The sequence below is a fragment of the Chroicocephalus ridibundus genome, chromosome 1 (genome assembly GCF_963924245.1).
Source record: "Chroicocephalus ridibundus chromosome 1, bChrRid1.1, whole genome shotgun sequence".
Lineage (NCBI taxonomy): Eukaryota > Metazoa > Chordata > Aves > Charadriiformes > Laridae > Chroicocephalus > Chroicocephalus ridibundus.
In genome coordinates, this window is record NC_086284.1 from 122,811,663 (window position 1) to 122,834,095 (window position 22,433).

Here is a 22,433-nt window from a genome sequence, read left to right on the forward strand (position 1 = left end):
TCTGTTTTGCCATCTTTAAATTGACACTAAAGATGCCTTTCACGGGGGGGACCATGCTGTAAATTGGGCGGACTTAATCTCTTCTAACTTTAGATGTCCATAACGCAGATTTCCATACCTGAATTATTCCCCTTATAATTAGCATAAGAAATGTTTTTCAACCTCTACTTTAAGACACAATAAATTGTAGCTTACACATGCCATTTACTATAAAGAGCACCTGGAGTAATTCGCTTAGAATGCAGCTGCCTACCTTCAGTTTGATTAATCCCCTCCACTCATGCCTTCATAAAAAGGCTGAGATGTAAAACACCCCAGTAAATGATCCAGTAAATATCTTGGTGAGTGACCGCTAAGCTTGAAGTGCTTCTTGTTAGGTTCCAACCTGTACTTGCTTGAGTTTGCAAGAGATCCGAGAGAACTCCTCGCTCCAATATTGCCACAGGAAATGCAGGAGAAGGATGCTATAGGTACTTACAGATCAGGAGTCAGCTGAGGGTGTGACGCACACCAGCCAGTTGGATGGCAGTGAGGCACTAGAAACCTGTGCTATGTGTGTCATTCAGAAATATACTATTTGTGGAAATGAGACACTTTCAGAACATTAAGTGCTGTTGCACGTACATCTATGTTCCTGTGCAGAAAGGAAAATGACTCCATTGACCCTTCATGTCCTTTTCAGGAGAAATCAGCAACGCGCTATAGATTCACTGCAGTCCACCCTTGATTCTGAAGCACGGAGCAGAAACGAGGCCATTCGGCTGAAGAAGAAGATGGAAGGGGACCTCAATGAGATGGAAATCCAGCTCAGCCATGCTAACAGGCACGCTGCAGAAGCAACAAAGTCAACGCGTGCTATGCAGACACAAATAAAGGTACTCTGAGAGCTGCCAGTAACAAGCACCCGGGGGCAGGTGTGGGCTGGATTTCATTAGCACAGAGCAAAACAGCAACGTTGATGGTAATTAAGAGAGAAGCTACTCTCAAGGATGAGCAGGGAAATCCCTTAGTGATCACGTCTGGCATAAGAGAATACTGAAATATGGATTTCTTCCAAGACTTGCACACAAGCTGGATGAGATCCAGTCATAAACCCCTTGCTGGCTACAGCCTCCGGAAGGGGCAGAAAGCTACAGCATGAGGAACTGAAAATCTGGGATTTTCTTGCGAGCTTACAAGTCCTTTAAAAGTGGAGGGCAAGTCAGTTAGCTGGAGCACAGGGTACAGAGTGTGCATATATACAGCTTTGTTGTTTGCTTCAACAGTTGTAATAGCTTTAAAAAAAAAAAAAAAGTGCTTTGCTAAGACACCTCTTAAGTCATCATCTCTCCCATGTCTAAGCAGCTAGTTCTGCCTTGGGCAAAACCATGAGCTCTGACAGATCTGAACACACAGGTTTTCCCCTGTGTCGCCACACGCCACAAAGCTGTTCAGCTTACAGTGTGGAGGAAGCCTTTCTCCAATAAAGAAGCAATGGAATTCTTGAGGTGTGCCCCCATGCAGCCTCTGCAATCTGGGGTCCTCTTATGTAAGCACAGTGGCTTGAAATGGAGTTGCGCTGGTAAAAAATGCAAACATCTGTTGTGTTACAGGAGCTACAGGTGCAGCTGGATGACTCGGGACACGTGAATGAAGATCTGAAGGAGCAGCTGGCAGTCTCTGACAGGAGGAACAACCTTCTCCAGTCGGAGCTGGATGAGCTGAGGGCTTTACTGGACCAGACTGAACGGGCGAGGAAGCTGGCAGAGCATGAACTGCTGGAAGCCACCGAACGTGTGAACCTGCTCCACACTCAGGTTGGCTTTTTTGGTGCTCTCTCCCTCACTGGGTTAAACTGAGCCCTGCCTATTAAGCAGTGACACTGTTTCTGCATGGCCATCATAAGGCAGATACACCTTGCCCTCCTTCAAGGGAGAAAATGAGGGACAGGAAGTAAGTCACTCCGTAGATATGCCACTTCACTCCCTTAAGTTAGCTGGAATTGATGATTCAGCCAATTGCTTTGAACAGTTCCCAGAAAGAGCTGTAAAATCAGTTTCCTGCTTCAGTTAAGCCATGGCTGGGACGGTGAGGCATTTCTTTGGATAAGTGACGCAGGTCATGTTTTTGTGCAGGGCGCTGATGTTACTCAGCAATAAAAACTGCAGAGGCTGGGTTCTAACAATAGGTGTATTGTGCAGGGCAGGAAACGGCCCCACAGCAAAGTGCTCTCTACCATGTCACAGGTCTTCATTAAGATAGGCCTTTGGACTTTGTCACAACGGACACTGCAGTTTTTGCAGGGTCATGGAGGGGCATATCCTGACGCATCAGCATTTTTGCTGCAAAACCAAAGCTTCTCTTCAACAAATAATGGTCAGAAGGAAATCAAAATGTGCTACAGTCTGGCAATGTTTTGCAATGTTTCCTCCAGCCCATTGATGACATGGGTCTTCTGTTTTAATCACCTCTGACTAACCTATTGTGGACTGTTAATTTTCTGAGATGAACTGCCTTACTCATTCTTCTATTTCAGCCTCTGGCTTATTATTTTATCTGAATCAAAAGCTGAATATTTACAGCTTTGAGAGTATTTTCAATATTTCCTCAGTCTGAAGCTAAGCTACAGAGTAAAGGCCAGCCCTTACCACATACCTGAGTCTCCCTTCCTAAATACTGCTGCAACCCAGAGGATGCAAAAATCAGTAAGCCTTGGTGTGCTATGGTATTTACAGAAGTTATGTCTCTAATCATCACTTTTCCTCCTTTTCCGCTGTTCCTTTGGGGAAAACTTAATAAAAGAACACAAGCCTGATCAATCAAAAGAAGAAGTTGGAGGGTGACATTTCCCAGATGCAGAATGAAGTGGAGGAATCGATCCAGGAGTGCCGGAACGCGGAGGAAAAAGCCAAGAAAGCAATCACAGACGTAAGTAGGCTGGTTCCTTGCTCACTTCTTTTCAGTACTGCAAGGTCTCGGGACAACTGAGTAACTAATTCCCAGGTCACCATTTCTGTGCTTGTTACAAAGATCACACATCCAAAGCACTCCACGGTTATCTGAAGGTAACTGATGAAACTACAAAATAAAACAGGCTAGAGGTAAAAAGAAAGGAAGAACTACTTCCTGATGTTTGGGGTTTGGTTGTTTTGTTTGGGTTGGTTTTCCCCCAGGAATACAGTGCCACTGATCCTCAAAGTCTCGGGTCATGTAATCTTTGAATCAGGTAAATCTGCATAGGCTAAACCAGTTCAGACTGAACTAGCGCTAACTGGTCTCCTGACGTACATAGAATCTGATGTGAGAAACAAAACTACTGAATCCCAAATGAGGTACTCTAAAACTAGGTGTCTATTGGAAAAACATGAGGCCCAAGATTCCAGGAGGAGAGATGGAGTGCATTCTTCACCTAGGGAAGACACAATTTGGGCAGATATAGTTTCATTTCCCACAGACCTGGAGAAATTCATGTCTTCAGAGTTCAGCTGATGTATCACATCGTACCAACAGATAAAATGAAAGCTAAAACTGTAGGTTTCTGTGAGTCACATGTCTGGAGTGCCTGGACAAAGCTATTCCTGTGCCACGTCTTTGCTGTGTCTCAGCTGACAGCACAACTACTGCCTGCCACCGAGAAGATGCTGAGTGTCCTAGGTTCAGCTCCAGCCTGGATTGCAATGACTGCTGTCTTCCCATGGCTGCTCAGTGATGGGTACAAAATCTGTAAACGGCTCTTGGTGTCAGGGAAAAACACTGAAGCAGGAATGAGCTAACTGGCACCCTTGTTAGTAGCTGTCTTACAGAACGGGCAGGGACTATGTAAGGTGTTGAAACTGAGCTTCCCATCCCAGCACAGACTGCAGAAACTGCTCTGCTGTTACAGCTGCTCAGGCAGCTCTCGTCTATGGCTGTGCAGGGAAATTTGTCTGCCAGATGTTTTAGTCTGCTGCCTTTCAAGAGCTCCAAGCACCAAGATTGGATTTTGAACAAGTCCTAGGTAAAATCTTTAGTGAATGGCACAAGCTTACTTGTAGGCTTTATAAATGACGTCATTGTATAGCACAGATACTGAAAGGGAAAAGAAAAAAAAAAAAAAGGTAGGGGGAAAATATTAAATCCCAGCATTAGAATACAGAGGAAAAAAGGACTCCAAGGCTATTCTGTCTTTGTGTTTTCTCTGTCCAGGCAAGATGTGCACATACAAGATATTCTCTGGAGCTTTGGGTACAGTGAATGATCCAAGTAGTGGATAATCCAAGATCAATTTCCCGTCATTTCTTCTGAGACATAATTTAAAAGCATAAGAGAGCTGCTGTAAAATCTGGTTGTTTTTCAGGCAGCAATGATGGCTGAGGAGCTTAAAAAGGAGCAAGATACTAGCGCTCACTTGGAGAGAATGAAGAAGAACATGGAGCAAACCATTAAAGATCTCCAGAAGCGACTGGATGAAGCAGAACAAATAGCCCTGAAAGGTGGCAAGAAGCAGATCCAGAAACTGGAATCCAGGGTAAGTTTGTGATCAAACTATGGACCACTATGTCCTGCCTTATAGAACTGAGACCAGGGAGGTGCCCTAGGGCTGCCTGGTACATTCATGGAGGCCAATAACGGAGACTACGAATGCTTTCCTCTGTTTCACAACATGCACAGTAGTTCTTGGAGACATGCTTCCTCTTCATCATCCAATTACAATGAGCTCTTGTAGCACAGCGGATGACCAAGCCCTTGGTTAAAAACAAAAAAATACATCAAAACCAAGCCCAAAAAAGGACACAACATCTAAAACCAGGAAAAGCCACAGCAATGCTTGCTTCAGTTAAAGTTTTTTGGCCTTTGCATGTGTCTGCTGGTGCAGCTTAAACACGTTTATGAAAAAGCAGAATGGAAAGGTTACATTTTGATCTCTTCCTGAAATTCGACACTCTGGAGATGCTGAGAAAATGAGTATTTCTTGAACTGTCAACTACATTTCCTGCTGCTTTATGTGTGTATATATATATAGCATAATGGCAAGGGTTTTTCCTTTTTTCAGGTTCGTGAGCTGGAGAATGAACTTGAGGCTGAACTCCGTCGCAATTCGGATGCCCAAAAAGGAGCCCGCAAGTTTGAGAGACGCATAAAAGAGCTGACTTACCAGGTACGCTGAGAACTCAAGTAATAGTGAAGGATGAAGGGTGGCATTATCCAGAGCTTTCTGGTTGTAGGAAGCTTTCAGGATAGGAGGAACATCTCCCTAGGGCTACCATCATCTTGCCTGACTCATTGTGAATAATGTTAGAAAGCCTCTATTGCTGGGATGTGGACAGTTTCAGCAGAGTATTAATATGGAGCAGGCTTAGACAACTACTCACGCTGCAAGAGAAGAAAGAGCCCAGCTGTCTCTCAGCTGTGCTGATGTTGCTAAAAAGAGCCAGAAGGATTCAGTTGGCTCTCATGCATCACTCAGTGTAGGGTTGCCCAGTCACCTATTGCTGAGCAGCACGGTCTCGTCGTGAGCCTCCCGCAGGTTTGCTAACGGCTGCTGCTTGCCTTCCGAAAAAAGGTCTTTGGCACAGAGCGCTGATCCTTTTGCTTCCAACAGCATTCTTAAAATAATCCCACCCATCTGCTTTAGGAGATTATTTAGCCTCCTACCTGTCGTTTTACGCTGACTTTTGTACGCAGAGGCTGAAGGTTGTTTTCTTAGAATACAGTGCGCAGGCAGAATTAACTGGTCCTTCTGCTTATGGACTGCGACAGCTTAAACCTGGCTCCTTTTACCAAAAATGCCTCCAAACCAGACTTTGCAATATACAAATTATATACTTTTAGGCCGGCCCATAAGTCTGCTTCATTAAATAATAAGAGTGCTCCTCAGCCTTGAGCAAGGAACTCTGTATGTATGTGTGCACTCCTGAAAGTCTGTGCACATATATATCTGTGTTTATATGTATCTATATTTACATACATATGAATGGGGAGGGTACCCTCTTTTAGTTCTCAGCCTCCAGGCTTACATACATCTTCAATCAATATATAGAAATTTTTCTCATCTATACTCAGGATGATCACAATACGGCTTGTTTGTATTTTGAACTATATGTTTCTAACATTATATATATGGCAGCCATACCTATTTCATTATGGGAGATGCTTTAGGCCTTTTTAACACTGTCAACCCAATTAATGGTGTTCTGATGCAGTCAGAGGAAGATAAGAAGAATCTGGCCAGGATGCAGGATCTGATTGACAAGCTACAATTAAAAGTGAAGAGCTACAAGCACCAAGCAGAGGAAGCTGTAAGTAACTATTTGTGTCCTTTTACCTTTGAGAAATTTATTATCCTAAACCCACAATCTTTAATCCATAGAATCTTTTAGTACAAATACACATTTTGTGTGTGTATTCATATTCATATTTATATTCATATAGACCCCCTGTATGTGTAAATGTATTTATAATATATATAAAATAAAATATGTAGCATATGTATGGATTATATTTAAGAAAAAGTATTAAATTTTATCTTAAGACTGCAGTATAATTTGCAAGGGAAGGGGGAAAGCAAAGGAACGGGAAAGACTTTTTTCCTCCTACTGCCTCAGGAGGCGTGTGAGAAGCTCCCAATTCACCTAACGGGGAAAGTGCCACTGGAAATATCAACTCTGTAAAACAGCAATCGTAGTTCTCCAGGAGGCAAGGGGTTCCCATACAGCTGCTACCTAGCCGTGCTGAGCACTTACCATCCCGCTTGAAATGGAAAGCTTCGTTTCATGTGGACAGGAGGCAATCGGCTGCACTGTTTTCTCTCACCAGGAAGCTCAAGCCAATCTGTACCTTTCGAAGTACAGAAAACAGCAACATGATCTGGACGACGCTGAAGAACGGGCCGAAATAGCTGAATCTCAAGTTAATAAGCTGAGGAGCAAGTCAAGAGATATTGGCATGAAAAAGGTATGGTTATATCACGGCGGGTAAATGTGACTGTTTAATACACAGTAGTGGATGCTATGTGTGCAGGAAGATATGTTACATCTCTTAAAGTAGCGTGGACTACATTTATGTCTACTACATTTTTTAGTTTTAGTCTACTCTTTTTTTTTTAACATTCAGGTAAGCCTTTAGGACAGCAATCTGATGCTTAGATGAAATGAATTCTCTGCCCTCTTGATGTTGTCATTTAACTTTTGTGCTCAGCAGCCAGAGTTTCCAGAACTGTTGACTTGGTTTTATTTTTTTTTTTTTTGCAAGGGATATTAAAAAGTTCCATCTTTTTCTCCCTCTGATGATGTAGGTTTCTATGTATGTAATACAGCCTGGGGATTACTGCACTAGCAGTTTGCCAGATATTTTAACATTGCTCTTTCAGTGAACTTGTATTGATTTGAAGAGCTAGATGGAAAAAAAATATTAGTGAGTAGTCACTTAGGTGCTGGGAATTCGTTAGAAATATATTTGTGGTGTTTTGCACTTGAGCAGAATGGTAGTAGAAAAAATATTGATGAAACTAAAAGGTGTCCAAGAACTTGGTCTGGAACTGAAAGCAAACCTTTGCTTATCCGTGCTTGCCTTGTGGCAACCAGGGCAAGGAAGAGTGGGGCTGTTACTTGTAGGAATGATAGAAAGAGGAGCTGGGTCATTGCTTTATCTATTTCATTTGCAAGTGAAACATAAACTGCCATGCTTAACATCATATAAGTTTTATGGGGGTGAGATCCCAAGTCAAGAAAGAGGAAAAAAACTATTTCTGTATAAATTTGGTATTTTTATCACACTTGATCCCAACACCTTCCTTCTCTCTTCTGTATCCACCATTCTGTGGGAAGAAACACTCTGCTTTTGTATTGGACTAATAAAGTCACCACCTTTGACTGATATAAATGGCTGTAGCTCCACTGTCTAGAGCAGAGCTACATTAAAACTGCATGAAGATCTGGTGTCTCACACATTTAAATATGATGGAAGCTGCTGCTCAGAAGCTTTGCAGCTTTTTAGAGTAGAATATTTCCACATATTTTTCATTAAATTATTCCATCCCTACAAAAAGAATGAAAATTCATATAAGTTCACAAAGCCACGGCATCACACAGCAACTGAAATAAATAGGTAAACCATGAGAATAATTAATGTTTTTAAATAGTTAGGAGTGCTGTTTATTCCCTGTATCTTACAAGTACCCTCTTTCTGCCTCAAATATGCATAAGTCACAGAAAAGCAGGTGCTTGTTTTTATTAGTCCGACGTTAGTTTGCCAACACCAATTCCAGCTCTGGCTTAGAGCGGAGTACTGCGCTCAATGATGAGCTCAACAGTAAATGCAGAGGTGTCATCTCCACAAAAAGGAACTTGTGGTGGTAATGGTAGTAGCTGCCAGGAAACATCTTCAGACAGCGAGTGCTGTCCCAAAAGTCATAACACACCTCCTTTGGGGCGAGAAAAGCCTTAGAGAGACTACTTTAATTGCGTAGCATTAGAAATACCTTGTCTGCTGCTACTAGCACCCATGTTCCTGGAAACTGGGAAGTGTGTGTGATTCAGAACAACCCCCATCTATTGAAACAGGGTTGTATAGAAGTCATCTGCTATCAAAGGGATATATACTCTAGCATGAGGACAAGAAACCTGTATTATTAGCTGAAGTAAGACAGCAAAGGTTGGCTAGATTGGTGCTAGTCTATTTCAGATACAAGCTGGCAATACCAGGGAGCAGAAGCATTAGTGAAGAGAAGCTTTTGTCATTTACTTGTGAACTTACTCTAAAAACCCCTCAACGCTTCCATTTTTAACAGTTGTATACTGTCTCAATTGCATTTCAGGTTCATGAAGAGGAGTAAACACAGTCCAAGCTGACAGATATAAGAAGATGCTTGATATAATCTGGCACAACTAAAGCAGATGTAGAAAAAAATAAGCACTTACAGAAATAAACATCAAGTGAAAATCCAGAGACTCTATAGTGTATTCCATTCATTTCCTTGTGTTTTTATTTTGCTAGGCCCCAGGGATCAATAAAAGATTACATTTGCCAACAGCCCGCTTCATTACGTTGGAACAAATCCTAATTGGCAGATCTCTGACAAAAACAAAACCAAGGGCAAATGCAGTCAAGCTTCACAGCCTCACGTATTTCATGTGCAGATTGTTAAAGCATCACAGGCTAAACCTGTGCGGGGGGACAGCCCTTAAAGCTGTGATAACCCAGCTTCTGTCTGTCCTGCCAGTCAGTCTGTAGGAGTTTTGTAGGAGAACAGAAAGTAAACTTTTTCATATGAATAGTCAGTTCAGAAGCTTCCGCTACTACCAGCCAAAGGACTTTTGTTCCCCAGCTGCAAAAGAGACATAGGAGATGCTGTGGAGGGACAAGTCCCATCAGGACTGCCTGTGGCTCTGAAATAGGATGTTCTCTTAGATCTTTTCCACTTTTAAACAGGGAAGATGTCTATGCTTGAAATTGAAATACTAAATGAAGTGCAAAGCAGTAAGACCTCTCTTTCCCTCATACTGAAAAAGAAAAAATCCTTCAAAACTGAATTGTCTTCTGTGGAAACTTTTTCATTGTCCCTTTAGGATATCCAAGTTCCAGTTTTTCATGCCAAGTCCTCACATATAAGTATCAGTTGACTTACTACTTTTTTTTTTTTTATCAGTTCAGTTGGTTTTTACTGTTGCTCAGATAATCACATTTCTGTGTGGCTCTTAGTGTAACTCAATAGGGAAGGTGAAGGAACTCTTTGTTCTTTTCAGCAGCAATATCAGTAGCACCCATGTGTGCAGAGAGTGATCTTCTTCCAGTGTGTCAAGGTGCTCATATGATTTCCTCTTTTCTTCTGCATTTCTAGTGAAAACAAAAATGTTTGTAAGAATCTACTGATGTGTAAAATTAATCCCCTAATGGGAACAGAACACACTGATTATAAAGATAAATCAGTGTTTTCCATTTTAACATTAGACAAGTAAAATAAACATTCACATAACAGTGCAGAAACATCCCTGTTTCTTCCACCTAGTCCTCCATCAATGTAACCTCAGCTAACCTGTAAACTGTTCCACTTCCTCTGATTATACGTTAACGGTCTCAACAGGTCCCAAGATAAATGAATCTTGCTTAAATTCTTTAAATTAAACTGCTACATCTCAAAAGTACGTTATCATCTTTAAAGCATGTCAGCATTAAAATTGACTACTAAGAAGTACGCAAGTGAATCTTTAAGTGAGATAAAAATGAAAAAAGACTCAGACTCAATCATTTTAGAGTTGTCTTTCTGGTGTGTTCTTGTCGAATCGCATGGTAACCATCATAAAATGTCTCCTGAAGCTTACTGAATTCAGGCTGTGACAAAATCTTAAGGCCCGGGGAGTCTGAAGATCTAGTCCATGGATAGGGCTGTACTGTCAGACACAGAAAGATGTACACTAAGGACTAAGAGCTAAAGTTCATTTTTTAAGGATACTCACCACAAATGGAGAGGAAGGAGACAGAATACTGTAAGACAGAGCCAGCCTATTACAAATGCACAAGAATAACATGCATCCACTTGAAGATGCTGTCCTCTAGTAAATAGGAGTGATGTGTACAGAGATCAGATTGGGGACCATATAGTTATAACAGTCTCCTAAACAAAGCAAACAGTATAACTTTTCACACTGAAGTTTTGGTGAGCTTTGACATTGGATATAATTGAAACAGTAATTTGAGCCCTAATGAAGACTAGGTATGCATGTTGTTTGAGGGACTTCAAGTGTTGGTTTGGGTTTTTTGGGGTCTTAGATACAAGTGAGAGAAAATTAACCAGTTTGACTGCTTTTAAAGCAAGCTATCAGAAAGCATTTGTGAAGGGTAACCGACTTTTTCATCTTTTTATAGAGCACAGGAGAGCATCTGGTCAAGGGAAGGTCATGTTAACATTGTTACAACCAAAGTACTATTTCGTAGATGTACCAAGGAGGGCCTTCTGGCCATAGAAAACAGCAAGAATGAGGACAATTTACGTATGCTGAGACTTATCATCCTATATTTTCAGTCTTTTTTGTATGCTTTAACCCATAAAAATAAAATTTATGTTTTGGTCAAACATTCAAGGTATGCCTTTAAGCTTAATAGTACCCTCAAAAATAAATCTCCTAATGATTGTACATACCCTGAACAAGACACCGACACCGACACCAACTGCTACCAGGATCGCTGCACCAATCATCACTCCTACCACAATTTCATTGGTGTTACCTGAATTTTCTTTAAAAAGACAAATTCCAAAAAGTTTAACAAAAGTGCTTTATATCGCAAATTAATGCACACTATTGTTCAATAAGTATAGCAAAGCTGGGATTTTTTCTCTTATTTATAATCTAAAAGTAATGATTTGGGGAGAATACCTCAATTTCTTTTTAATGTTACTAATACTACAATGTTCAAGTTACTTGACCCGTACTATAAGGCTTTAAACTGGTACTTTACTGACTTAAGTGTGAATACCTGTAAGCAGATTATTTTACTTAATTGTGCTGATACAAAATTCCATGTGTGCTCATGTAATATGATTTGATGACTTCTTAATACAAGTCCCATTTAAAAACAATCAACTGCCTGGTATGGGAAACACTGCCTCCAAGTACAGTGCTCAGTGCCATTAACGGTACTGCTGATTTCCAGTAGAACCACCCAGTAAATGTTATCCAGCCTGGACTGCAGATTTCATGATTTCTGTTGCGAAATCTTTGCAACTTTCATCTAAAATGTTTCCCAACTTTCTGATGCAACCATCCAATCCAGGTGGGCACAAGAACCAGCAGATCCTCAGGAGGGTGGTAACAACAGATTGCACAGGAGATAAGAGCCCGTCTAGCAGAAACCTCTGCACGGCACCAACCATCTCATTACTCCAGCCAATTTCAACAACGTGAGAACGCTCAGACCCGGAGGACTCATTCCTTTAAGTACAAGTCTTCTACTTCAGGTTTCCTTTCCACTGCTGCATCTCATCCAAAGAATTTGAAAAATTCTGCACTCCTCTGGAAACTTCCTAAGGATGTCTAGCAAACAGTTCAAAACTGAGAACTGCCAAAAGAGACCATTTAATCTAGTCATTGCCTTTAGCTTGGCTCTGTCCTCACATGTAGACCTGCATTCACATCCTGTCAGTTCCTTTGGCAGGAGCAGCTTTAAGCTGTGACCTTTCTTTACACAGAAGGTGGCCTCCAAAATGATTGTAAAGTCATCTCACTTTTGCCCTTAAAAGTCTCCTTTTCAGTGGCCCTTGTAAATCTTTCAAGATGGCTGAGCAGCTGCTGTGCTACAACCACCATCCAACATACTGATCTAGCTCGTTCTCTTATGCCCTACTGTCTCACTCTGCCTATCTGCTTTCAGCCTGTGCTGCCACAAAGATGCTAATCTCTCTGGTAAGTGTTTTCTGTGTTCTGTATAATGTATTTCTGGTCCACAAGTAGGAAAGTTCTGTGAGCAGCACAGTAATTTAGCCACTAAAGAGGGGATTTGTATCACCTACGGCTATTGTAAGATCCATCTGCAGAGAGCAGCTAAAGAAAGGCATTTGTGGAGGATGACCCAGATCACATTTGGACTGGAAGGTGCGGGTGTCTCCAGTAAACGTACAGGGAGACTGATGAACTTGTGCGCATAAGTTAGGAGCACCAGTTAAGTGTGCAGCTCCCTGGAGGTTTTCAATGCTCTCCACTTCAGAGCCACAATACAAGGTTTACAGGATAAGGAAGATCATGCTGGAATTCGAGCTGCAAGGAAGTGTGTTTGTCTGACTTAACCGTTTTCTTAATCTAACTCCCCTCCTTCAGATTCCATATAGCCACTGCCACTTAAAACACACCCTACATCAAGTTTTCAGACTGAAACTAAGCTATCATGGAGGAGGGGGGACAAAGGAAGACAAGAATATGCAGTTAATATCACTTATTCTAGCTTCTTTTCTGCTATTTTGCATCTATTTTTCACATCCCACTGGCTTGTTTCAATTTCTTATTTCTTAAAAAAAAAAAACCACAAATTAGGTGCCCTGTATTAGTTTTTAGTCTTTTGTATTGTATTTAATTGCATAAAATGCCAGTGTGCTACTGCTTGAACGGGAGTTTTTCCCTCCTCCCTTTGGACTGGGATTTAAGGAGGCTGCATCCCAAAGAGCATACTATTTTTGAACAAATCTGTAATTTGTTTGCACTACAATTTTAGAAAGCAGGAGTAAATTTTTTTAACCTTTAGTAAGAGTTTTCAATAGACAGAAAAGTTAATCAGTAAGCGCGCTTGAAACTGGAGACAATAAAACCGTAACTAAGACTTCACAACTGGAAATTTAGTACAGGTCCTAAAAATGCAGGCATGCATATAAACATATACATCCCCAGGCCTAAAAAAGGCCTCCTGTGTAGAATTAAAGTTTTGAAAACAACAACTGTGCACTCTCCTCTACAAGATTTCTTCTGCAGGCAAATTTATACCACATCTTTGGGCTTCCCTTCATCTCCCTGCTACCTTTAAAGCCTGTGCCGGCTATTAGTGGAGCATTTAGGACACGATTGAGAGTTTCCCTGTGCCCTCTGCTCTGAGGGCAGTCGGTGGCAACTGAGGGCAGTCACCGATTTTGAGATCTTTGCCACAAGCTGCTGATTGAGGGGAAAAAAAAAAAAAAGAAACTTCAATTCTCTAAATAAATACATCTTAGGTAACTTTTTTTCCTGGGACAACAATAATAAAATGTCTTTTCTACCCACCTGTACTTATTACACAAGATAATTTTTCTCAATATTTTAGATTTCTGATTGACCCTTTGGCTCTGCATTCCTCTCACTGGTCCCCATCCTCCAAAACGGACAGCGTAGCAACTTACCAACTTGCAAAGTTCTCACAGTAAGTTTTGTGTAGTGAGGTGTTGAAATATTACACAGATATTCTCCACTGTCATTTGGAGCAAGATCATGCAACATCAGGGAAAAGTCACTTTGGTTAATGTGGACTCGAGGCTGGTAAGAGTGAGATGTACCATTGAAGGAGGCCAAGACTGAAATCACTGCATTTCTGTTTAACGTCCAGACAACACTGAAACCTTCACTGTTTGCAGTGTTACTGCTGTATTCACAGGGAATGGCAATGCTGCTTCCTTCCACGTTAGACAGTTGGTCTGAAACAGATAATTGAAGAACCCTCTGCAATTTTTTGGGAAAATACTGTGAATAGTGAAAATTAGATATTTTCCGGGTTTTTTTTAATGAAGTTTGACACTATTGTGGACAAACATAAAAACATATTTCACGATTTTGATATCATATGCACTATTTTGATTTTATATTCAAACATCACAGTAGGCTTCTAGAAGCATCTGAAGATTTTAAAAGCAAACCTATCTCACATTAAAAAATAAAAATATCTAATCAGTACTAGCTATACTTATGAAAATTATTTTGTTTTCATTTGCCTATTTCTCCTCTAATTGGGGGCTCATTAATAAAAGTGACTCAGCCTAGTCTAAGCTACTGTGCAAAGCAGCATGAAATTCCACGTTTGGAGCAGAGAGAAAATGCAACTAATCAGATACCTGCACATTTAAAGCAAAAGGGTAAAACTTAAAACATAATTTAATATAAAGAATAACAAGATTGTATTTAGTTTGAAATAGCTTTCAGCTACAGTGGACCTGTCTGTGTGGAACACTTACAATTAATTAATAGCTTTTAAAAAAAGGAAAGGGAAGGAAAGGGCAGGTGAGTGGAACTCATAGCTAATGTATAAAATAGTAATGCAAGACAAATTAATATCATAGCACAACTACCAATTTGACAGCAGGGATCCATTGCAAAGGAAGGAAAACCAGAGGAGGCTGTGGTGGCTGGCAGTCTTCTGGAGGGGAAACTAATACGTTATTTTTACATGGTATAACCACGCTTGGTTTCTGCGTATGGGGCTGAACAGAGCTGTGGGGTTGAAAACCTTGAGGACAAAAAAACCCAACACTTTACCCGACACTGCTATTATATAAGAAACAGGAAAGCAGTATATTTTCCAAATGTCCCCGTGAGAGGACAGATGTATGCAAACAAAAGTGTAATGAAATGTACCTTTTTCTCTTGTGGATCAGAAGGATAGATTAACAAAATAGACACTTATGGTGCACTTGTTACCTACTGTGATGCCATACTTGACACCTTCCATATTGTATGTAAATTAGAAACTGCACTCTTATTCTGAAGCACATACAAGGGATTAGGAACTGAGTGTCTGGGTACACTTTAGGGGGAAATCACGGCGATGGCAGCAGCCATGCGCATCTCACAAGAGAATTGCTCTTACTTTGCTCTTGATCCAATTGAAAAATATTTCCTAAGAAACAGGAGAAGCTGAAAAGTACCAGTTACCTCCTTGAACTGACTTTCCAGTGAAATTCAGGAGGACAAAATGGAGATTTGAAATTTCACAGCCCTGTTTTTCCTTAACTGACAAAATGAGCTGCGGTACGCTCAAATGCCAGCTTGCTGCTCTCCACTCCCATGCACCCCCAGCACTCAACCCAGGCACTTCAGAAAGCACTTGAAGAGAAGTACATCAAGAATGCGCCAAACAGGACTGAAGACTCTCTCGCTAAAAGATGGGGTATGGACTGAGTAAGGAGCATATGCATCTAGAGCAGCAGACAAACTTTCCCCTCCCTCATATAACCCATGGATTCACTAAGGTTTTCATTTATTTTGCCTGACTTCATTCTTTTCTTGATAGAGTGTAAAGTTTGATTATTATGCACCTCTTGAAACTTGAGACCGATATGGAAAAAATTTTCAGAGTAAAGCTAACTTATAGATGTGTGAGCTACCCCTTCTTATCCCTACTTCTTGGACATATGCTGCCTTGTAGTTGTAACAGATGAGTTTCAAAGAGGAAGGTGCATCGTTTATCTGTGTTGCCCCACTGCAGAAATACTGTATGTAATTTGGCTCTGAAACCAGCCGTGACATTCAGTAACAATGCAGGAAGAGACTTCCATTCATTCCTACCTAGCATCTTCCATTCAGCAGCCCACTCTTCATGAGGGAGATGAATATGACAGTAGTAAGGATCAGCTGTGTTTATAATGTTCTGGTCACTTCTAAGAGAATACAGAACTCCATCCCTGGCTTCCTTCCGATCTGTTTCTGGGATGGACGTATTGCCTCGTACCCAAGAGATACGTGGTGCTGGGTAAGTGAGAAAGGCATAGCACTTCAGCATCCTTTCTGTATCTGTCTTTCGGTATTCCAATGCATAGTAAGAGGAAACTGTAGATTTAAAAATAAAGAAATAAAGAAATAAAGAACGAACTCCCACTATCAAAATCCTTTTTCACCTGAAGTGACTGGTCTTTTGAAATAACACTGGGGAGAATAAACATAACTGATAACAAAATTTAACGCGTGACTGATTTCAGAAGAAAGCACAGCATTACTTGTTGTCAATGCCAGGGTCTGTACTGTTCTGAGAAGCCACATAATGTTTTAAACCTCAAGTATACTACCTAATTACCCCTTAGAAATCACAGTGCAGCAGGTGATGAGAACAAGTGCTGCACTGTAATTTTTTCAACTCATGTTACAACGTTTCATCAGAGAAAATGAATTGCTTGATAACACCATCAGGCCCAAAAGGTGCTCTGTTGGGTTGGAGGATTTTGATTTCATGTGAGAAATAACACAAGGGAATCTGTTGGTGTAATCCTGTTTCCACTAGCATGATCCAAGCACCTTTGACATCTTACTGACCTCTTATGTGCAGCGTGACTTCCACTTCTGTTTTAGTTTGCTGTGTTCCCACATAGCAACTGTAAGGGCCCTCATCAGTCAAGGTCAAGTTACTAAGTCTCAAGGAGGCGTTTCCACCAGGAATGTTCTCATGGAAAAGGTGTGTTCTGTGTCTGTAATCTGGGTCTTGTCTTTCCAGTTGATCCCTCTGGTAGTAATAGCTGTGCACGTTTTTGTCCCCTTTCTTCCAGTAAATTACTTCATCATCCCCAGGTGGGAAAGGACAAGGGAGGATGCAATCCTTGGAAAACAGCCCTGTTACTGTTTCCTGTTCTGTAAAACCTAAAGCCCGTAAGTACAAATGAGCAAGTTAATTTAAATTTAGTCTGCAAGTATATTTCGGCCCCTCCTTATCCCTGACCAAAAAAAATGCTCTGGTAGGCAGCACAACCTGTTCGGCTGGTACCTAGTCTCCAGCTGCAGCCGCTTTCTCGGAAATTTTGATGCCCTCTCCAGTTCAGCTGACAGGGTAAGCCAGGTGACTTTTCCTCAGTCATTCCAATGCAAATTCAACCAATGTACTTGAAACGATATTCAGTACAAACTGCCAACTACTGCCTGCTGAACAGTCATACTCCACCAGCCAAGCCGTGGGGCAGAAAAGTTGGCAGGTAACAGCTTGGGTGCTCAACGTGCTCGATGGCCATGGCCATCCGTGCAGACCTCTTCCAGTTGTCTTTTGCTTCAGGAGTATCTTACATTGCCCCAAATAGATTCTTCACCATTATTAAGCAGTGTTTGAATTAATTATTTCCCTCCTATTAAAAAAATAGTAAAAATTGTCTTATTATTTTTAATAAACAATATAGTTAAGACGTACCCCAAAGCGTAGCACCTATGTGAAATAAACAGATGAGAAGAGATGGTATTTTCTGTCGCTTCATGTCTTCTTTGGTTCTTAAGTAGACTCATGCCAAACTGACATCATAAAAGTAGGAGAGAAAACCTGTTTAAATGCAGGTAAAAGACTTACTCTACTCCTTCGTACAGCTTATTAAGGACTGTAGGCCTTTGTAACATGTTTTTTGTTTGCAACCGTCTTGGCCCAGATTTTTGGTGTTACGGTCATTATGTAATACTACACATTTCATAATGGTTGAGGCCCTCTCATTAACATGTAAACCTTCACAGACTGATACTTTCTGTTTCTTTTTAATAAATAGAAAGTTTTTACCCTCAGCATTCTTAAAGGGCTAGGGAATATTGATCTTCATCATCCATGAACATGACACTGAGGAAAAATAGTCAAGTGCTATTTCCAAAAGGATCTAAGACGTCCCTTGTCAAGCCAGATTCTTCTACTTCCTAAAATACATTTCTGATTACTGCAACATTTGACTTTCTGAGGTGGAAAATTTGCCTGTATTTGCAAATATTAGAGATATAAAGAACTTTTCACATTTTACTCTTCACCAGATCGAAAGGGCATCAGCTTAACTTCCAAAAATACGTGTATGGAAGTCTAGGGTAGGAATGCAAAGGAGGAGGAGGATGTTCTCCCATCATATCTTCTAGTTTGTCAGTTAAATGACAATGAACTGAAAGCTCTTGAGCACAATGAAAAAAGAATAATCTTATTGTAACTGATAGACCGCACTCTTCCTCCACCTAGGCATGCTATTCCAAAATACAGTGTACCATGGTGGAGAAATTACCTCATGAAACAAATTGCTTGAAAAGAGTCTAAAGAGCTTCCCCTAGTCCTTCTCCCCTCCCCAGAGGACAGCTATATCTACCACTCCTAACTAACACAGGGCACAAGTTTAGCCAGGCTTACTAGCCAGTTCTTTTAATACTAGTGAAAAACTTTGATTGGTGTGCATGACTTTATTTATGATGGATGTGAATCTTATGTCCCAAGGATTTTTGCATGTTATTTATTTTGTAAAGCTGGTGCAATTCTTTTATGTATTCTCAATTTTCTGTTTGGGGAAAAAACAACAGAAGGGCACCAAAATATTAAACCTGAGACAGAGATGACGCAAGAGTAAAACAAACACTTATGAAACATACTTTTGTTCCACGTTAGCAACAATTGCCAGTATCTGCCTTCTTTTCCTCCTTGCCTTCGCAAGTGGTGTGCATCATGTTTTATTGGATTTTTTGCTCATTTGCCCATCACTTCCAACTTGGTTAATACAATACGTTGTGCTTGATGTTTGGATTTCAGAAACTGCAATCAATGCTAGATTTCCCTTAGTGAGTGATCTGCTGTGCAGTTTGGCAGTGATGCTCTGAGAGTAACATGGTTCCAACAGTACCTCTGCAATGCCTTTGGGGGCTGCATCAAGGAGTGAAGCCTGGACAGTGCAGGCTCCCTCACCTCTTCTAGCTGTACTCCATAACGCTGTACTGAAATACAGAACTATAACTAGTTAACTGAAAATTTTCCTGTTCAGCACAAATCCCACCGTTGTGTGTTGAGAAAAATGTTCTTCTGGAAAAAAACCTGGCCAGCCTTCTTTTCAGCAGGTCTGGGGTCTTAAAGGCATAAAGTATATGTACGCTGATAGTTAGAGTCACACTGCAAAGTACTGAAGAAACATGCTTTTCCTGGTTGTTACAGACCTAAGTGACACAACCAAGAAATTACTCCCTAGGGCTTTGTAGTGAAATATCAATGCAAAATTTTTTACACAGAAAGTGTACAACTAGAATTAAGATCACTGAAGTCATGTCAGTTACTGACGCTCTAGTTTGCAGGACGCTTATTTCATACTGAACCTCCACAGGCTGAATTGAGCAGCAGAAGCTCAGCCAGGGTTTCTGAGAGCAAGGCAAGGCACTAAAATGCATCTTAAAAGACACACAGCGAAGTCAAGCACTGAACAGCTCAGATAGCAGTAGGGGCAACACTGCACTTGCTTTGGCCACTATATTAAACAAATATCAGAAGGCACACGCTCTCTTTTTCTTCTATTAGTCAGTGACCAAACCACATGTACTGCATCCTGCATCACCTTTGAACTTTGCACTCAATCTGATCCCTGAACAGAGGGCTCCCCTAGCATACAGTCATTAGGATTGATCTCTGCCCAGTGAAGTTTCCTCTGTGACCCATTTTGAGAGCAGCTATGAGTATTACAAAATTCTCCTAACCCTCTCAAACAAAAGTTTTTTATTCCTTAGTAAAACAATTCTGATTAATTCCTTTTCAAGTCAACTTAACAACAGCACATTTCAAGGACACACACACTTAAGAGGACTGGAAATGCCCGAGGATTGCAAGTTTTACCAATAAGCAAACAAGAAAACCGAATGTGTAAAGTTCTAAAAAACCCATGTTAATCATATACTGCTAAAATCCCAAACTAGCCACAAATGTACTAGCTTTCCAGAATTTCCTCACTGAATCTTCGGGAGGCATTTTCTGTAGTAGAAAAGAGAATTAGTTCTCTGCTTCCCCCCAGTGAAACCACCTACGACTTAAATGCTAACTCCATATTTCAGTTATTGAGAAATACCCCCAAAGGAAGAATACCACATTCTAAACATCCAAAGTTGTCTCAGGAAGTAACCACTTTTTACCTCAATGTACACATACCAGGTATCCCCCCGCCCCATCTGCCCCATACACTTATAACGCCATAGAGCTGTTAATAAGAATGTCAGGTTTTTTTACCTGTTCTGATTTCACAAGTAGGCAAAAAATCCAGAGTCTTGTTTCAGGTGCTTCTTTCAGTCAGGGTTTATATATATATATAAAAATATATATATACATATACACAAAATGAATATACAGCTCTGCTAAAGCCATGGAACTTTGCCTCTTGCCTGCTCCTTTCACAGACACACCTATGCATACCAGAGCTCAGCTATTTAATCTGCAAGTTCATTCCTGTTCCACAAATGAAAGTGATTGTTTCTATAGCGTGAACCACATTTCTATACAAGCGAAACTTCCATGCCTTTTGACTCTCTTCTCCCTCTTTGGGATTAAAAAGCTTTTTCCCTTAAACATTTCTTCTGCCTGGCTTTGTTGAACAAACTTTTTAATAACTCCTGCAAGCTGTAACTGAGCAACAGGAAAAATCACTTATTGTCAGAAATGTGATTTCTACAGCAGCAGCGATGCCACTTTGGGATTGTGCTTGGCATTACAAGAGCATAAGCACCACAGCCACTGTAGAGACCGGCAACTCTCTTACTAAGGCAAGAGCGCAGGAACCTGACGCAGGGAGCAAGGTAAATCTTGTACAGGCACAGGACAAGAAGAATTTAAGATACAAATTATCATGACAGTCTTCTCAGAAAGCTGTTAATCTGAAACAAGAACCATAGATGCCTTGAGCTATCTGCAGGTTTACATAATCTATTTTCTCTTTAACGTTATTTCACTAGTGCTTAATTTTTGCTGAACAATTCTAGCCTTGTATGTGCTATCCAGTAGGAGAAACTGATAGTATGAAGTATTTTAGAGAAGAAGGCTTAGAAAAAAAACAACAAACAAAACGCAGGAACAAGTGAAAGGATGCAGTACCTGTCCTAGAAGATACCGAGTGGTGTTTGCAGTACACACACAACCTGCAACAGTCTCCGGCTTTTCTGGGAGAACCAGCTTTCCCAGCCGCTCTATTTACCACCACCCTGCAACAGTTCCAGCTGGCAATTGCAACTGATCTCCAGCTACAGCTCCACTGCTCGCGAGACTTGTTTCCATACATCCAGTTGCAAGCTACTGCACCTCAGGCCATGAGCTTTGCTATCAGCTATCCGTAGGTATCGCTGCTGCCTCCTTTCAGCCTGCATGGCTTAACGTGCTCATGGTACCTAAATCTCTACAATTGTAACTCTGTAAATCATTTGGGTAAATGATTCTTGACAAGACAATAGGATAGAAGGAACAATCAGACCTAAAACCAGCTACCAGAAACTTTAGTGGCCTGATTGACGAAGAAACTTGGCTATTCCACACGTGCCCTTTAGGTGAACTTGACTGATTAACATAAGAAAACCACTCCTCTAGAAGTTAGGATACACGCCTCCGCTTGAAGACCCTCGCCCAGTGAGCCTGCGCAGTAAAATTAAGAGACACTGTACCTTTAATTGAAGACGAGGACATTTTACACCAATCACCTTCAAGATAAGGAATTACGAGCACGAGTAAAAGCTTGAGGAACAACGAATGCGTTAATTATGCGACTTTACAATGTATAAATGAATGCCTGTATCAGTGCTGGGTGTGCTAGCTTTGCGGAGATACCCCCTAGCGCCCTTTTCTGCGCAGAACTGCTAATAAAAAGCTAATACCTCGACTCCGCGCGTTATCGGCTTGCACACCGGGTAAACGATCCCACGAGTTTTGGGACAACACTCACAGCTTAGTATTAAATCGGGTAAACGTTTAACTTGCTTACACACACAAGCCCAAGGTTGAGCCACGCGTCCGGCAGAGGAGCGGCAAAGCTTTTTAGAACTACACCCTTCGCGGGTTGAAGGGTGACGCCGGGCCGGGCCCCACACCGGGAGGCTTTATCAGCTGCCCGCCCCGGCTCGCCAGGCCCCTGCCGGCCCGCGCCCGGCCCCTGGAGCACAGTAACAGCACCATCTTCCCCCCACCCCGCGGCCTGCCGTCTCCGTGGCTACCGAGCGGAAGTGACGAAGCCCAATGGAGCGGTGATTGGATGTAGGCTCGCCATGCCTCGTCGCCATTGGTGGCTCGCACTGGACGGGCCCGGCTTCTCG

The 22,433-nt window shown here is 41.4% G+C and overlaps 2 protein-coding genes across 10 annotated transcripts in view; one reads left to right on the forward strand and one right to left on the reverse strand.

Moving 5' to 3' along the window:
• MYH15 (myosin heavy chain 15) overlaps positions 1-8,902 on the forward strand; it is a 48,902-nt gene extending 40,000 nt beyond the window's left edge. Inside the window, exons 36-43 of the mRNA XM_063349220.1 lie at positions 683-875; positions 1,593-1,796; positions 2,782-2,907; positions 4,316-4,486; positions 5,012-5,116; positions 6,162-6,257; positions 6,775-6,912; positions 8,774-8,902. Of these exons, the coding sequence (XP_063205290.1) occupies positions 683-875; positions 1,593-1,796; positions 2,782-2,907; positions 4,316-4,486; positions 5,012-5,116; positions 6,162-6,257; positions 6,775-6,912; positions 8,774-8,791 (1,051 nt within the window). The 3' untranslated portion in view covers positions 8,792-8,902. The remainder of the gene's footprint in view (positions 1-682; positions 876-1,592; positions 1,797-2,781; positions 2,908-4,315; positions 4,487-5,011; positions 5,117-6,161; positions 6,258-6,774; positions 6,913-8,773) is intronic.
• A 9-nt stretch (positions 8,903-8,911) lies between these two features.
• HHLA2 (HHLA2 member of B7 family) lies at positions 8,912-22,331 on the reverse strand. 9 transcript variants are annotated; one of them, XM_063349298.1, is made up of 7 exons: positions 21,999-22,331; positions 17,569-17,666; positions 16,710-17,030; positions 15,969-16,229; positions 13,814-14,104; positions 11,096-11,190; positions 8,912-9,792 (listed from the first exon to the last, which is right to left on the reverse strand). In XM_063349298.1, exons 2-7 carry the CDS (start codon positions 17,630-17,632, stop codon positions 9,763-9,765), a joined length of 1,062 nt encoding a protein of 353 aa, XP_063205368.1. In that variant the 5' UTR covers positions 17,633-17,666; positions 21,999-22,331; the 3' UTR covers positions 8,912-9,762. The 9 variants fall into 9 exon arrangements, with proteins under 9 accessions (XP_063205368.1, XP_063205387.1, XP_063205351.1 ...); XM_063349317.1 differs by having other exon boundaries at positions 17,569-17,694; positions 21,999-22,040; XM_063349281.1 differs by lacking the exon at positions 21,999-22,331 and adding an exon at positions 21,229-21,364.
• Positions 22,332-22,433: the final 102 nt, after the last annotated feature.